Below are 16,880 nucleotides of genomic sequence, written 5' to 3' on the forward strand. Positions count from 1 at the left end.
AAAAAAAAAGCAAAAAAAAGTAATAATAATAATAATCCTTTCATTAAATGTCAAAAATAAGTCATTACATTTATGTAGTTACTTTTGGCTATTGTGTCATAAAAATAATGTTTCTGTCTCCTCAGCTTTCATTATCAAAGTGTTCCTCCTCCTGTCAGTTCAGTTGTTGCTCACTGCAGTAATTACCAGTGTGTTTATTTTCTGGTAAGTCTTTATGACTGATGTAGAATTAAGTGTTAGGTTGTTTACATTAATTCTTATTGAATCAGCTTAATTTAATTTTGATCATTTAAAAACAGTTTGTCTCTTTTTGTTTTTCTGAGGCAACTCCTAGACCAAGGTGGTAGTAGATTTCTAGAATTTTACTTTCACTTCCTAACTGAAGCAAAAAAGCTTTTTTTTTAACTCTTATTTTGGACACTGCTTTCTTTTTTATTTTCTCCTGAGCTGTTTCCACAGTTAAAACTGGATAGAGAAGAAAAGGTGAGCCAGACGTGGGGGTTCATGTCTGTAATCCCAGCAATTTGGGAGTCTGAGGTTGGTGGATCACTTGAGGTCAGAAGTTCAAGACCAGCCTGGCCAAAATGGCAAAACCCTGTCTTTACTAAAAATACAAAAATTAGCCAGGCGTGGTGGTGGGTGCCTGTAACCCCAGCTACTCAGGAGGCTGAGTCAGGAGGATAGCTTAAACTTAGGAGGTGGAGGTTGTAATGAGCTAAGATTGAGCCACTGCACTCCAGCCTGGGCAACAGAGTGAGACTCTCTCTCAAGGAAAAAGAAAGGTGAGATTATGGAGACCTTGGAGGCTGGAACAGTATTAAATTCAGAAATTATTTGAGGGGGTTGGGTGCAGTGATTCACACCTGTAATCCCAGTGCTTTGGGAGGCTGAGGTGGGAGGATTGCTTGAGGCCAGGAGTTTAAGACCAACCTGGGCAACATAGTGAGAACCCCATCTCTACAAAAATAAAAATAAAAATTAGCCAGATGTGGTGCCATATGCCTGTAGTCCCAGCTATTCAGGAGGCTGAGACAAGAGGAACGCTTGACCATGAGTTCAAGGCTGCAGTGAGCCATGATCATGCCACTGCACTCCAGCCTGGGCAACAGAGCAAGACCCTGTCTCTAAAAACAAAAGAAATAACTTATTTGAGCGACTATGATCTGTCACTGCTTAAATATATCCTATGAAAATCTATATTTATGAAACAAACAGATGAGAAGTTGATTTCTTTTGCTTTGCACATGTATCAGTCTCAGCATTTTAAAAATGAAAACATTTATTAGGACATTTGCATTCATCCAATTTTACTTATAACTTATTATGAATATATCTATTTTAAGAAAAAGAATGTTTCACTGTTTCATCCCCATCCATCATTATTCATCATTTAGGGTTTCTTCCTTTCTTCTCATGATATTGCTTTACTTCTACTTAAATATCATATTTATTAGTGAAATATTTATTGTGTAAAACTGTGTTAAATTTTTTTTTAACCAGGGAGGCTTTAAAAGTTTGGGTACTCAAAAACCCCTGGTTCATCTATGCAACCTTGTAAGTATCATTGGACTTAATACAATGTGTTTTTTCTACTGTCTATTGCCTGAGGTTCTTTTACTATTCAAAATGAGGTACAAGGTATAGCATTCTTGAAATGATAAAATTATAGGGATGAAAAACAAATTAATGACTGTCAGGAGTTAGGGTTGAGTGTGTGGGTGTGGGTGTTACTATTGTTAACCTAAATTAATGACAGAGAGGCTTCCTGCAGAGTGTATTTGGAAGTGGCAGGGGCATTGCAAGGTGGGATACACAGGCCATGATGGATGATGGAGAGGTTGGAATAAGAGGAAGCCTTTAAAAGGCAAAGAGAAGTCTAGGTAAATTATTTTGAAACAAAGATCATTGGCCACAGGGGCTTGTCACGGGAGCTGGTGCTAACTCATTGGTGGAGACAGCCATTGCCAGGCAAGTGTTTTTGTGAGAGCAGCTTGGCTGGAATGCTGCGATCTTGAGGAATTTTTTGTGATATACTCTGTTATAGACATGTAGGCAGGACATGTAGGGACATGTGGGGCATATAGAAATTTCTTGTGGGCTTTTAAAAGGTCTTTGGGCTAGTTCTTATCTCAGATATACAGATCCCCTCCTTCATGGCCTCTGGCTCCATTCTGGATGTGACCTAAGTGACTCCATCTTGGCATTGGTGACTTTCACACTCTACAGGGCTGGCGTAGTATAAGAGAGGTCTTTGTGCATGTTTTCTTGAAGGGATAGTTCTGAATCTTGATTGTGATAGTGGTTACATGCATCTGCACATAGATTTGTGTCATAATTCGATGATATAGAAATATATATATATATACTGTATCAATGTCAAATTACTAAATTACTGGTTTTGGTACTGTATTATAAATACATAAGATGTAACCACTGGGGGAAACTAAGTAAAGATTTCATTGGACCTCTTTATCTCTTTGCAAATTCCTGTGAATCTATAATTATTTTAAAATAAAAATATTTTAATGCCCATAAGTTATCTGTGGATGGAAATGAGAAAAGTTAACTTTAAAAGCTAAGAAGGCCGAGTGGTGGCTCACACCTGTAATCCCAGCACTTTGGGAGGCTGAAGCCAGCGGATCACCTGAGGTCTGGAGTTTGTAGACCAGCCTGGCCAACATGGTGAAACCCCACCTCTACTAAAAATACAAACACTAGCCAGGCTTGGTGGCAGGTGCCTGTAATCCCAGCTACTTTGGAGGCTGAGGCAGGAGAATCGCTTGAACCCGGGAGGTGGAGGTTGCAGTGAGGTGGCAGGTGCCTGTAATCCCAGCTACTTTCCCGCGCCATTGCACTCCAGCCTCGGGGACAAGAGTGAAACTTCGTTTCCAAACAAAACAAAACAAAACAAAACAAAACAACAACAACAACAACAAAAAAAACAAGCTAAGAAAAGGCAAAAATAATAAACATTTTTGTTTATAATACTATGAGATAAGTAAGATCATAGTAATACTATGATCTGTATCTACATCTATTTGTCTCTGTAAAATATAATATGCTAAGATATAGTCACTGAAAACAAATAACACATGGTTTTAAATTATCCTCCAGCCCAGCATTTTTTGCGGTACTGATTATACTTGCTTGCTGTGGGAATCTCCGCCGTCAGGTGCCCGCAAATTACATTCTCCTGGGATTCTTTGTAAGTAAACCTTGTCAGCACCTGTTCTAGTTCACCTCTGAAATATATTTTTGTCGCGTTATTAAATTCATTCATTTTATTATGGAAACTCTTCCTGTGGAATAATACAGATAGAAATTATTTGTGAAACGTTCTCTTGGCGGAATTTTGTTTGTAATGAAGTAGTAAACTTATGAGATGGTATCACACCCTTTGAGCAGATTAGGGGATCTGGGGATCTGGGCGACTTCGTGCCGGCACACTTGCCTCTGATGAGGCCACCTGGGGGCGCGCACTCCCGAGCATGGGTTACACTTCAGGAACAGTTAACCTTGCTATTGCCGGACCCCTCTCAGGCGCAAGTACATTTTGTTATGGAGAGTGGTTTCCACGTCTAGTTCACAAAGTCATGTGCAAGAAGTTTATATTTCTTTATTCTTGTAAAATGTATTTTATTTCTTCTTCAAATCCCACTGGGAGCAGAACCCATCTCTGAGCGAGGTTCTCCCTCATTTCCACAGCTTGCATCTCAGCTCAGAGGGCTTTTGCAGCACCGCAGAGTCAGGGGCTGAGAGGGCTCTCCTGATCCGCGGCCTGGTTCCTGGTCCCGGGTTCCGGGTTCCCCAGCGCCTCATTGTGGTGGCTTCCACTCACAAGGCCTCGCCACACCTGCCCATTTTCTGTCGTTGGTGCCACCCTGGACCACAGAACACTGGGTGGCTCCCTTTCTTGCAGCCAATTCCTTTCTATGCTGCCCACAGGAACCCCAGGATCGTGCCAGCTCTCAGCAGGTACCTGAAGCTCCTAGATTTTTCTAAACCTGAATGGAACTCGAATTTCCACCAGTTTCCCCGCATTCCAACTCAGGGCTTAGCTGCCCAGAGGTGGCAGGGCTCCTCCCCAGTGACCCGGCATCCTTCAGGAGTCAGGCGGAACAGTCAGGCCAAACCTCTTGCTTCCCGGGGGTGTGGCCTCTCTGAAGCTCACAGATAGTAACTCCAAGAGTGTTTGGGTCCTCTTAGGAAAACCCAGAACCGTCTCAGTATGATTCAGGAGGGTGTCAGCAAACGATTCTTTTTTTTTGGAGAAGAAGTCTCTCGCCCTTGTCGCCCAGGCTGGAGTGCAATGGCACGATCTCGGCTCACTGCAACCTCTGCCTCCCAGGTTCAAGCGATGCTCCTGCCTCAGCCTCCCGAGTAGCTGGGATTATAGGTGCACGCCACCACGCCCAGCTAATTTTTGTATTTTTAGTAGAGACGGGATTTCACCATGTTGGCTAGGCTGGTCTACGAACTTCTGACCTCAGGTGATCCGCCCGCCTCGGCCTCCCAAAGTGCTGGGATTACAGATGTAAGCCACTGCGCCCGGCCAGAAAACAATTCTTTTTTTGGGAAGGTTGGCATTTCTTCCCAAGCACTGTTGATCTTTCTTTCACAGGAAGATTTATTTGCCAATTGATTTATTCCCCATCTGATTCCAAATCAGACTTGAGGTGGCTTATGAAAATATCAATAATATATAAAGATAAGATCAATTAATGGAAAAAATCTGATGAAAGGAAAAATAGGGTAGAAAAAGTTAATGGTTAGATTCGTGGACAAAATGCGTCAAGTCCTATGCACGTGTCTGGAGCCTAGGTTTGGTTCTGCGCCCCCTGGTGGTCAAAGCGAGCGGGCACACGTGACCGTCGGTGAGACTCAGCACCAGTACCCTGTAGCGACCCTGGGGATTTACATGCTGGGAGGAATAGCTGGCTCCTGAGGCTGGAGAAGACTGGCTGCCCGCTGTTCAGGTTTGGACATTTCCTCACCTGCCAGAGCATGGAGGAGCCTTCGTTAGCTGGTGTGGGTACCCTGCTCACTGCCTAGGCCAGCAGTGGGGTGTCCCAGTTCCTGCACTGACAGCAGAGATCACACTCAGAACGGGGCGGGGCTGGAAGCCAGACGGAGGCGGGAATCTGGGAGCCGAGACGGTGGGGAAGGGTGACAGGAGGGCGTGCTGGTTTCCCAGAAATGTTTGAGTTTTTTATTTGAACATTTTAAATGGCCTTAACGTTTATTACAAGAGACAAAAGTTATTGGTCTCCAAGGAAGCTCTCATCTCTGAGGTTTTGCTGTTTATCTCAAAGCAAGTAACGGCTTAAGAGATGTTATACAGGGGTAAAGCATTTGTTATGTCTTCCAGACTTAAACGTCATGTCCAAGGGTTAGAAGATATATAGGAAAAAGCCCATTTCAGAAAAGGAGTTGAGGGAAAAAAGGAAAACACATTCACTGACAACAGCTTTTCTCCCATAGAGTTTTGGCCCCTGGAGCCCATGTTCTGAGCTCTTGAAGTCTTCAGACAGTTGTGACTTCCACGGCCTCTTCCTACTCTCCCACTCTTTCGAAAACCGAAATCCGTTTTCCAGCTTGAAACCATTTCCTCTTTTCTCTCCCTGTCTCCTCGCAGTTGCTCCCAATTACACATACAGTCACACACCTACATACACAACACACAGTCACACATTTACGCACACAACAGTCACACCCCACACCCCCTCACACCATTCACACCACACATCCTCCTCACACCACATACACACACAGTCACACACACACCACACATTTACACACACCACTCATAGCACACACACCACACACACATGCACGCTCACACGCTTACACATATTACACAGACACAGAGGCACACACACCATACACACCTCACTCACAAACTCACACATACACCACCCACACCACACACATGCACACCTCCTTCATGTGCTGCTGGAGCTGGAGAAATAGGAAGCAACTGATCCAGTAGAAGAGGAAAAAAGTCATCTAGAGAGGAAGATTGGAAGCAAGCACATTATTAAATATCATTTGTATGGAGACTAGATACACTGTTTTCCCTACAATGGAAATAGAGACAAGCTACTTCATTAAGTTGTACAAAGTAGAGAATCAGGCGATTACCCCCTGGGTTTGGAAATGCCAGACAGGCAACCCAGGACTTTGGGGACACTGCTTCTTTCCCAGCCTCTGCTCCCAGCCATCCTTGGCCAGCAGGAGTTCAAAGCCTTCTCTTGCAGGCCTCGTACTAGGATGTGCCTTCATTTTTACCTCTGGAGACTGGAGGAGTCTTTCCTGGCTCTGCCTGTGGACCAGTGGGTCAGCCCAGTCTCTGGATTTGCCTCTGGCAGAGCAGTCTTGGGGCTGGGCATGCCTTTAGCCCTGCAGCCACTGCTCTGTCATCCTCACGCCTTGGCAGGTCTGTGGGCCTGGGCACAACCTCAGTGCCTTTCTTGGTCTCATCCTCCAGCCTGACTGCCCGCTGGCTCTCAGTCCCTACCCTTATCCCACCTTTCCCCACACCCCTGGCTCTATTTGCGTGATGACAGCCCTCCTAAGCCTGGGGCTGGCACCTGCAGGTGCAGCTCCCCACTCTGCTCTGCCAGTATCTGCCCTCCAGCCCCATCTCCCGCACTGGGAAGACCTTGGTTCTCATCCCATGTCTGAGGTTGGAAGGCTCTCCCTCAGGTGCCGTGGAAAGTGTCTGTACCCAGAGTGTTATGAAGCTTAGATATCACATATCCTGTCCTGATGAAACATTGATACTGTGTGGGTGGCCCCCTTTGATGAATGACAATATGGTCTACAAATGAACCTTTTGACCTTGGTTTCTACATTCATAATTAATACATATTTAATTCACTGAGTATGTTAAAGTTACTACAGTGTTCAAAGAAATGTTGACTAATAATTTTCTCTTGTCCATCCTAGGGAGGATGTTACGGAAATATTGAATTCTGTTTATTCCCCATAGTCGCCGTGTGGCTGTGTGTACCAGGCTGTGCATATTCCCCCTTGCTCCCTAGACCCTGCTCAGAAGCGCACCCCTCAAATCACCTCTTCTGAATTCTGGGCCTTGCCCCCATGCCTCGGGAAGCAGGCTTCTGATTTATTGTGAATTTTGTTTTTAGACAGCTCTTGAAGGTCTACTGCTAGGAGCCATATCAGTGTGAGTCTTTGATACACATTTCCTTTGATTTGTATGTGCTTTTCTTGGAATGTATGTGAACAATAATCACAGTCTCTGGTTTTAGTTTCTACAAGGCCGAGGAAGTGTTATGGGCAACAGCTGCAACCACTCTGGTGACACTAGCACTCACTTTGTTTGCTCTACAGACAAAAGTAGGTATTATTGAAGGGAGTGTGCCAGATACGTCCCTTTGTCCCCGAAACATTTCCCTATGCCTCCCCCGGCTCTCTCAGTCCTGGAGGTCTCACCTTCAGGGCCCTCTTGCCTTTGAGCTTTCCGTGGGCTTTGGCCAATGGGGAGTCCCAGCTGGAGACAGGGGCAGGAAGGGAGAGGTACTGATTCCCATGGCTTCCTCCCAGTGACAAGTTCTTCTTCGGCTAGCAGTGTACCTTAGCAAGATTCACTGCCTATCACAAGATGGCTAACTCAACACACCTTCTGGGCTCCTATAACTGCCCCCTCTCCTTTCTCCTTTTGGGCCTGGGACTGGTAACAGCTCTTTGGCTGGCTGCCAGCCTAGCTTACTGCACTACCCGTTCTGGTTGCCTGCAGACCCTTCTGTGGATAGTTCCTTTACAAACAAACCCTCCTCAGATCATTCTATTTGAGTGTGTCATCTGTTCCTTGCTAGGGCGCTGACTGATACAGGGAATTTAAAAATTTAAAAGTTGTACAGTTTACCAGGTTCCAAAATGCCAAGATGTCCCAGAGGACATCTCATAATTCGAGATTATTTCTCGAACACTCTGAGCCTCTGTCCAACCGTAGCGTGTTCTTGAGATCTGATGCAGCATTTCCTGTGGCCCCTCCTTTCAGTCCTGGTCAGCTTCCTTTTGTAAAGAACGGGCTGGCCTTAGTCAGGTAAATAACTTACACAGAAGGGAGTGCATTTCCCAAGCTGTTTGGCAAACATCATAAGGAAGGTCTTATACACATGCTGAATTTTAGCCTTTTCCTGGTGGAAACAGAAGTGTCAGAGAGACAGAAGGACCTACTAGATATTTAGTCAAACTATATCAAAAGTTAGAGATTCAACTTTAATTGATGATGAGATCAGTATTTGCCATCTTAAAGCTGGTCATTTGTAGATACCAGCCGATTTGTACACAGATAGGCTTCCTTGCAATGAGTAAGGTGGGCCACTGTTGAATGCACAGATTTCTCAAGCCATTTAAAATACTCTAAGATGGCTAGGTGCTGTAATCCCAGCACTTTGGGAGGCTGAGGCAGGCAGATCACAAGGTCAAGAGATCGAGACCATCCTGGCCAACATGGTGAAACCCCATCTGTACTAAAAATACAAAAATTAGCTGGGTGTGGTGGCACGCACCTGTAGTCCCAGTTACTCAGGAGTCTGAGGCAGGAGAATCACTTGAACGCGGGAGGCGGAGGTTGCAGTAAGCCGAGATCGTGCCACTGCACTCCAGCCTGGTGACAAAGCGAGACTCTTGTCTCAAAAAATCCTCTAAACTGCCAGAATACTTTTTAAAAAGCCCATTAATATTTTAAGTCACAGGTAACCTATGACCTGGATTCAGGGGAGTGAATATTACATTGCAAAGTTTTTTTCTGTTTGTTTGTTTGTTTATTTTTGAGACAGGGTCTTGCTCTGTCACCCAGGCTGGAGTGCAGTGGTACAGACATGGCTCATTGCAACCTCTACCTCCAGGGCTCAAGTGATCGTCCCATCTCAGCCTCCCAAGTAGCTGGGACTACAAGCATTTGCCACCACCCCTGGCTAATTTTTAAATATTTTATAGAGTAGGGGTCTCCCTAGGTCGCCCAGGCTCGTCTTGAACTCCTAGGCTCAAGCGATGCTCCTGCCTCACCTCCAAAAGTGCTAAGATTACAGGCATGAGCCACTGTGCCCGGCCACAAAGTATTCTAAGGATGGCATTCACGTTGATGACTTTGAAAGGCAGCTGAACCCATGGTCAACCACATTTTTTCCCTTTGTTAAGTTATGTGTTGGGGATGGCAAAATTCAGTCCAACCACAACCCAAGGGATACAGAGGGAATGTAGGAACACAGTGAGTCTGAGTTTTTTCATGAACCCCAACTGTCCACTTACCAGGGAGAAAATTAACTAAACGTCCATTTGGTTGAACTGTAATTGGATCTCACAGTTGAAGCAGTTCCTTTGGACTGGGTGATAGTGTCATGTGGATACAAAATGCTCAGCTGTTCAGCCTCCCTGTCTGCCTGCCTTTCTCTCTAAAGTGGGGCCTGGGAATTTGGGATGTGGCTGTGGTTTGTGTGGGCTCTTGGCACTGGCCAAGAAGAGAACGGGGTGAGGTTGGGGTGTGGACGCTATGGCCCACCATTGTTCCTGGATGACATCATCTGGATCCCAGAGTGACTGCGTGCTCTGTGGGCCTCTGAAGCTGACAGCCCACCACAGGTGTGACTTGGAACCTGTTATCTCTTGGGCTTGGTCAGAGCTGACAGGGCTCCCCACCTGAATTTACCTCACTCCAGTTATCCTGCCTTCATGATGAGGGAAATAAAAGAATTAGGAAAATACTCTTGCAAGAAAATATACAGAATTAAAGGCTCTTGTGTGTCTGCATAATCTAATTTTTTTAAGGCCAGAAGATAAACATCCTCTTTCTTTTTTTTTTTTTGAGACGGAGTCTCACTCTGTCGCCCAGGCTGGAGTGCAATGGCCGGATCTCAGCTCACTGCAAGCTCCGCCTCCTGGGTTACGCCATTCTCCTGCCTCAGCCTCCCGAGTAGCTGGGACTACAGGCGCCCGCCACCTTGCCCGGCTAATTTTTTTTATTTTTTTAGTAGAGACGGGGTTTCACCGCATTAGCCAATATGGTCTCAAATTCCTGACCTCGTGATCCGCCCGTCTCGGCCTCCCAAAGTGCTGGGATTATAGGCTTGAGCCACTGCGCCTGGCCAAACATCCTCTTTCTTAAGAAAATCTTAATCTCCTCAGGCTGATTTGGGTCACTGATTTATAAAGACAAAAACAAAAACCACATCAATGCATTTCCAAATTACAAAAGAATCATTAGCAGTAACTTCTGAAAGTTTAGTGTATACTTTTGTGAAAATATATGCATATAAATGTGAAAAAGATAGCCAGTTAACATCTTGGTATGTTTCACTCCATTAATGTTTTCTATGTACATGCTTTTGAACATATGAATGATTATGATCATCCTATACCTTCAAATATGCATCCTACTCATTCAATGTATTTTTATTATGGGAAATTTCATACAAGTACAAAAATAGAATAATATAATGAACCCCCAGGTACCCATTACCCAGTTTCCAAATATCAACTCATGGCTACTGGCATTTCACCCATACGTCTACCTTTTTCTCCCAGTCAATATAACACTTTTTATGTAGCATTTTGTAGTGGTTGGAGCTAATGTATTTCCATGGTTCTTGGAATTGATCAGGGTAAATTATTAGCAATGGGCCAGTTTCTTCTATGGGGTATAAGATGCATCTTTAAACATCCTAAAATTTCTTATAGATGGTAACTGAGTTGTTTATGCTGTTTATGTTTCCTCAGTGGGATTTTACCTTGCTAAATGGAGTGCTGTTCGTTTCCTGCTTCGTGCTTTTTATCTATGGAATTATCTTAATCTTCGTGCGATCATATGTGAGTGAGATCTTACTGGGAAGCCTCAGAGAATTGTTAAACATATAGATGAAGTACTGGTTATGTTAGTCTGGGCCCTCTGAGAAGCAGACGTGGAGTTGGGGATAAGCGTGCAAAGATTTTAGTAGGAGAAATGCCCATGAGAGAAAAGGGGCAGGGAGCCAACAGCTGGGGGAGCTGTCAGACCATGAAGGCATATCAGGCCTCGAGTGAAGGAGAGGGAGGGGAGGCTGAGTGGGAGCACACGGCGTGGTCTGAGGGCGGCTCAGCAAGGCCATCAGGAAGTTCCAGAACTAAAGTCAATCATCAGGGTGGTGACATGTCTTCCAGGGAGGGCCCTGCTGCTCCCAGCAAGGACTGAGAAGGGGGAAGCATGGCCTAAGTGCAAACTGCAATGGGTTGCACAGCACAGCAGCTGTGCTTGTGGTCAGTTCCATTCTCCTCCTGGTAAATGAAGGTCTGTGAGACGGATCCTAGTGGCCCCCACAGTGGTCGTTAGGAGGTACTATGTGCAGAAACTCTGGCATGTGAACATTGAGCCACAACCCTAGACAGTTGTTCTTCTCCAAGAGGGTCTTGAGGTGAGCCTACCCATGAGGGCAGGCCAGATTCCTTCTCCTATATTTGGGTGCTGCTTGTTTGAAGTACCAGGAGTAGAAGAGAAAGACCTGTTTGGGCCTTTCTGATAGCAGCCTAGAGGAGGCTCCTTATTTTCCAATTCTAGCTTTTTTTTTTCTTTAATGTATTCATTGAATTCTTACTAGATATTGGACATAGGCCAATGTGTTTTTCACAAAACATCACGTTAAATTCTGACAACATTCCTGAAAAGTACATAGCTCATCTATTTTATAGATAAGAAAACAGACTGAGAGAAATTTAATAATTCATCTATATCCCACAGGGAGTGAGTGGCCAGGGTGGCACTGAGGCCAGGTCAGGGCGACTCGAGTGACCATGCTCTTCCCACCTCATTGCACAGTCCATGGACTGACTCAGAAGGGCTGTAGAGACTGAGAGGTGTGATCTGGCCTGGTGCTGGCAATCTGTCAGTGGCTCCTGTGTGGAGGCCAGATCCACTGAGAGCTGGTCTGGGACCTGGGACCCTTTTGACTAAAACCTTAAGGCCAACTTGGTCCCAGTGCTGAACCAAGGAGTTTCTTGGACGACAAGTGAACTAGTTACACGATCTTTAGACACACAGAATCAACAGTTCTTGGTGTTATGAATGACCCCATAGGCTTCGAGCTAGGAAGGTGGCACCTGCACTTTAGAGATAAACTCAAAGGCATCACAAAGATGGGCCTTAAAAGGCCCCAGTTCTCCACTTATTAATGGCAGCAGAGATATTGGTAGTGATAATGCAAACATTAGGTGGGTTCCATAAGTCTTTACAGTATAACTTAGGTGCAGTTAAAAAACTCTTTCCCACTAGATAGATAGATCTTAGTTCCCATTCTAAATTTTCTGTCACAAACATCTACAGACTTGCATATGTGTTTAAATGGAAGGCTTTGTTGGAGCCATTCCCTACGTCTACATGCTTGTTGGACTTTGGCAATTTTGAAACCTTTGGATTCCAGTGATCAGGTGTTTTCTTGCTATTAGCTCAGTCTGGAAATACTGTGTCTCCCAGACCGTATCACTGGCTTCTGATCGTCTTCACCAAGAACCTATCCTTGGTGAAAGCTGGCAGTGCTTTGCCCACCCCTCTCAGAACCAGCTCTCTCATCCCGAAGAACTCTTCAGGATGCTGGTGCACTCATCACCTGAGCAGTATATACTGTATCCAATATGTAGCCTTTTGTCAGATTTTGTACTCCATTTTTTAATCCTCTTCCCCAATAGAACCAAGTCATTTGGCATTTAGACTAGTTCCATATTCTGACTGGGGCTGTTTGTGTTGCAAGGAACAGATACCACTCGGACTAGCTTGAGGCCAAGAGCCAGAGAAACTCATAGACCTCCTAGGTGGGAAGAAGAACTGGGATTCCGAGGAATGAAAACCTTGCCTTCCTCTCTGTGGCTGAGTTGAGTAGCCACCTCTGCTTATAGCAGTAATAGTGCCAGCACGCACTAAAGATACAACAGCCTCTGCTACTTGGTTCCCTCTATCCTGAGAATTGATTTCCAGCTGGCCTGGTGCATCTGTCTAAGCCCACTGACATATCAGAAGTCCCTGATCAGTTATCAGACTCACTGTTTTTGGAGCTGGGGTCTTCCACTGCTTGTCAATCAGCTCTAGCTAGGATGTGTGAAGGTCACTATGACCCCAAAGCTTCCTGTTCCTTGAACTGAGGGGAGAGGGCAGATTCTCTAGAAGGGCTATGTAGATGGGGCACAAAGTGAAATACGTCTAATACATTCTACTTGCCCTACCATGCATGAGACATTTAGCACGTACTTGGTGAATATTATTTGGCATGTGCAAGCTTAGTTTTTATTTGCTTGCTCATTGGAATTGAGTGGGTGCTGTTGACTAAGAATGCTATCATGGACTTTGGGGACTTAGGGGAAGGGTGGGAGGGGTGTGAGGGTAAAAAGGCTACATATTGGATACAGTATATACTGCTCAGGTGACGAGTGCCCCAAAATCTCAGTAATCACCACTGAGGAACTTACCCATGTAACCAAAAAGCGCCTCTTCCCCAAAAGCTATTGAAAGAAAATAAAATTTAGTTTTAAAAAAAGAAAAGATGAATTCCCCCACAGATTCAGCTTTCTTGATATTGGTTCCTTATCTGGCAGCAGTGACTTAAGTGACCCCTTTCATTATTCCAAATCTTTTTCTTCATATACAACCGTATCCTTTCTCTTTGCAGTGGCTGCATCTATTGTATGCAGGACTCGGAACTGTGCTCTTCTCACTCGTAAGTCCGTTGCTCCATCTCTTTGGTAAAGAATGTGGTATGTGCAATGCCAAGCCCTTGTGCTAGGCCTGGAGTCACATGGGGTTAGGAATTCACTGGAAACTCTTCAGCTCCTTTTTAAAGGATCATATTTAACACCATTACCCTCTGGAGAGCCGGATCCATTGTTTCCCAATCCATGAAAACATCACTTTTGTTGAAAGAGTGAATATTTCAGAAAAGAATGAAGAATTATTTATAAGCTTTGAAACTTAGTGTAGCAGGGGTGTGGTTTCTTTTTTGTTTGTCCCTCCAGACCAGTTTCTATTCTTTCACAATGGAAACTTCTCCTAGAGAACCAGTGGAGGTCACTGCTAATGTATCTGGGAATGTCTTTCCTTCCATGTAGTCCCATCTCTTGCTGTCGTATCTTTAAAACTATTTTAAGGAATGTTTTATTTAAAAAGTAATACATGCACACATTTTAAAATTCAAACAACATAGAAGATTATAAAATGAAAATTAAAGTGCCTCTCTTATCCCCTGTCCCTAGAAGGAACAACTGTTAGCAGTTTCTTGGAATCCTTTTAGAATTTCTTTACACATGGGCACCATTTCTTCTTACACAAACGTAGCTATACTATGTATAATGTTCTGCCTTTGCTTTTTCACTTAAAAATAATGGCCTCCACATATTAGCAGACCTGGGTCCAACTAATCTTTTTTCAAGGGCTGCATGGAATTCCATTTCATGCTTTTATCATATCACATCTTTCAGGGTTTTGTTGTTTTTGTTTCCGACAGGGTCTTGCTCTGTCACCCAGGCTGGTGTGCAGTGGCATGATCATGGCTCACAGCAGCCCCATCTCCTGGGCTCAAGCAGTCCTCCTAGCTCAGCCTCCCCAGTAGCTGGGACTACAGGCACATGCCACCACATCTGGTTGGTTGCATTTTTATTTTTAGTAAAGACAAGGTCCTGCTATGTTGCTCAGGCTAATCTCAAACTCCTGAGCTCAAGTAATCCTATCCGCCTTGGCACCTCCCAAAGTGCCGAAATTATAGGCATGAGCCACTGTGCCCAGCTGAGATTTTATTTTTTAATATTATTTATTTTCAAAATTTCCAAACATATCGAGAATGTATTGATACATATTCAGAAGGATCAAGAATGGTGTAATGAACCCCACATATTATCATTAGGCTTAAAAATTATCCACATTTTGCTTCATTTTTATTGTTGTTGGAATTGTGTTATATCCTTCAAATGTTAGAAAAATTCACACTAGGAGGTTAAGGTTAAGCATATATATTTCAGATGAGATCGGGTGTGTTTAGGGTGGTATGGGTGTAGACAAGGTTAAGCATATACATTCCAGTTTTCTCATTTCTTTTCCTATTTAAAGGGAAATTATTTGCATTCATTTTCCTTTATTCCTATGCTCTCGGACCTTTTGTGTTGATGCTTGCTGTATTGATGCTTGCAAACAATGCTTCCATGCAAAAGTATGTTGGTGTTTCTGTTTCCCATTTGCAGGCAGAGTAAAAACGATTGTAGACTCAAACAGGTCTACCCAATGCCAAACAAATTGCTGGAAAAGAAAATTGAATTTTGGGGGATGCTTAACTATCAGAGTTGGCAGGGTGCCTCATTCCCAAATGCTCACAGGAGTCTGAATCCTGGCTGGGGCTTCCCTGTGGGTTGGTTGTGTCTTGGGTAGTATCCTGAGCCCTGTTCCTCCTGGATGGGCGGGGCACCACTGGATCCAGCTCATCCCATGTTACTGTCAAGCACATAACCTCTCCCGAGAAGCTGCAGTCCTAACCATCCCATGCATGTCTGTGAAATGATTGAGAGTCATTATATCCCCTCTTGTAAGAAGCAATAAATTAAAGTCAGAGATTTGGGGAGGGAAGGGAAAGAAAACCACTTCTGCAGAGGAACTGGGACTCCAGGGTGAAAGATGGAGGCTAAGAGTAAAGCTGCATCCTCTGCCATTGGGGTTTTTTTTTCCCCCTCTTTTATAAACATGATGAATTTATCCCAGTTTGCCTGGGACTGAGGACTTTCCCAGAATATCAGAGTCTTGGGCAAATTGGAATAATTTGCCACCTTAGCTTTCCTTCCAAAGGTGCTGGAATGAGACATAGGGAGAAAGGGGGGAGAAGGGATTCACAGCTGAGGTGAGGCACCTGTTTTTATAGAGTGCAAACTTGGGGACCCAGTGACCAACTGGGGCTGTAAGAATAACATATTCAGCCCAAAACAGACTTTTGACAATGTTTCTCCCGATGCTAAAATATTTTTTTTCAGATCATTTGGGACACTTATTTCATATAAATGTACAATTTAAGTAGCTAATTCTTCCTTTTCTTCAAGTACTTGGTGATGGATGTGCAGCTCATGCTGGGAGGGCACCACCATTATTCCCTGGACCCTGAAGAGTATGTTTTTGCTGCCCTGAACATCTACTTGGACGTCATCAACCTTTTCATTTTTATTCTGCGTCTGATTGGACTGGGACGGTAGTCACACAACCAAAGCTGGCTCATGCGGAGAAGAGGAAGGAGGGGTGCTGTGAAGTGTTGCCAGGCTCGGGCATGCAGAAGTCACCATTTCAGAAGCTCTTTTATTTAAAAAAAATTTAAGAATACTTATTTTTTTGTCAAATGAAACCTAGCATTGAGTAGATGATAGCTGTAGCTGTTATATTTTCAGTTCCATTGTCACGTAGCAAAACTTTCTGGGGACATTTCTAATTTGTATAGATTCAAAAGATAAGTATCATAATTACATACTTACACACATTTGTAAGATGCCCATTCCTTTGTTGGAGTTTTCTGAACACTATTTAAAGCTATAAACAACTTATCTCCACATGAATACAATTGACTACAGAAATCTACATTTACTTCTTTCTCTTCTCTTGATTTGGACATTCTGTGGGAATATTCTGGCATCTGATATTTTTAAAGAGATAAACCAAAAGATAAATCAGAGAATTCTGCCTTTCTCTTGGATTCTGGAGTCAGGCTGGAGAGAGTAACAGCATCCATCTGGTGGAGTCTAGAGAGCTTTAATCAAGTTCATGTACGTGAAAGGCTCAGGACGGAGCGTTAGCTGCTATTGTCACCGTCCCACCTATGCTCAGGGCTGAACTCAGAGGCCGCTTCCTCTGACTGTTGGAACAATTCGCCTTC

The 16,880-nt window shown here is 44.1% G+C and overlaps 1 protein-coding gene across 1 annotated transcript in view; it reads left to right on the top strand.

Moving 5' to 3' along the window:
- LOC111552382 (protein lifeguard 1) overlaps positions 1–16,631 on the top strand; it is a 25,904-nt gene extending 9,273 nt beyond the window's left edge. Inside the window, exons 3-10 of the mRNA XM_023226583.2 lie at positions 126–204; positions 1,501–1,554; positions 3,115–3,205; positions 7,149–7,186; positions 7,272–7,359; positions 10,744–10,833; positions 13,656–13,703; positions 16,060–16,631. Of these exons, the coding sequence (XP_023082351.1) occupies positions 126–204; positions 1,501–1,554; positions 3,115–3,205; positions 7,149–7,186; positions 7,272–7,359; positions 10,744–10,833; positions 13,656–13,703; positions 16,060–16,209 (638 nt within the window). The 3' untranslated portion in view covers positions 16,210–16,631. The remainder of the gene's footprint in view (positions 1–125; positions 205–1,500; positions 1,555–3,114; positions 3,206–7,148; positions 7,187–7,271; positions 7,360–10,743; positions 10,834–13,655; positions 13,704–16,059) is intronic.
- Positions 16,632–16,880: the final 249 nt, after the last annotated feature.

This window comes from Piliocolobus tephrosceles, chromosome 8 (assembly GCF_002776525.5).
Source record: "Piliocolobus tephrosceles isolate RC106 chromosome 8, ASM277652v3, whole genome shotgun sequence".
NCBI lineage: Eukaryota > Metazoa > Chordata > Mammalia > Primates > Cercopithecidae > Piliocolobus > Piliocolobus tephrosceles.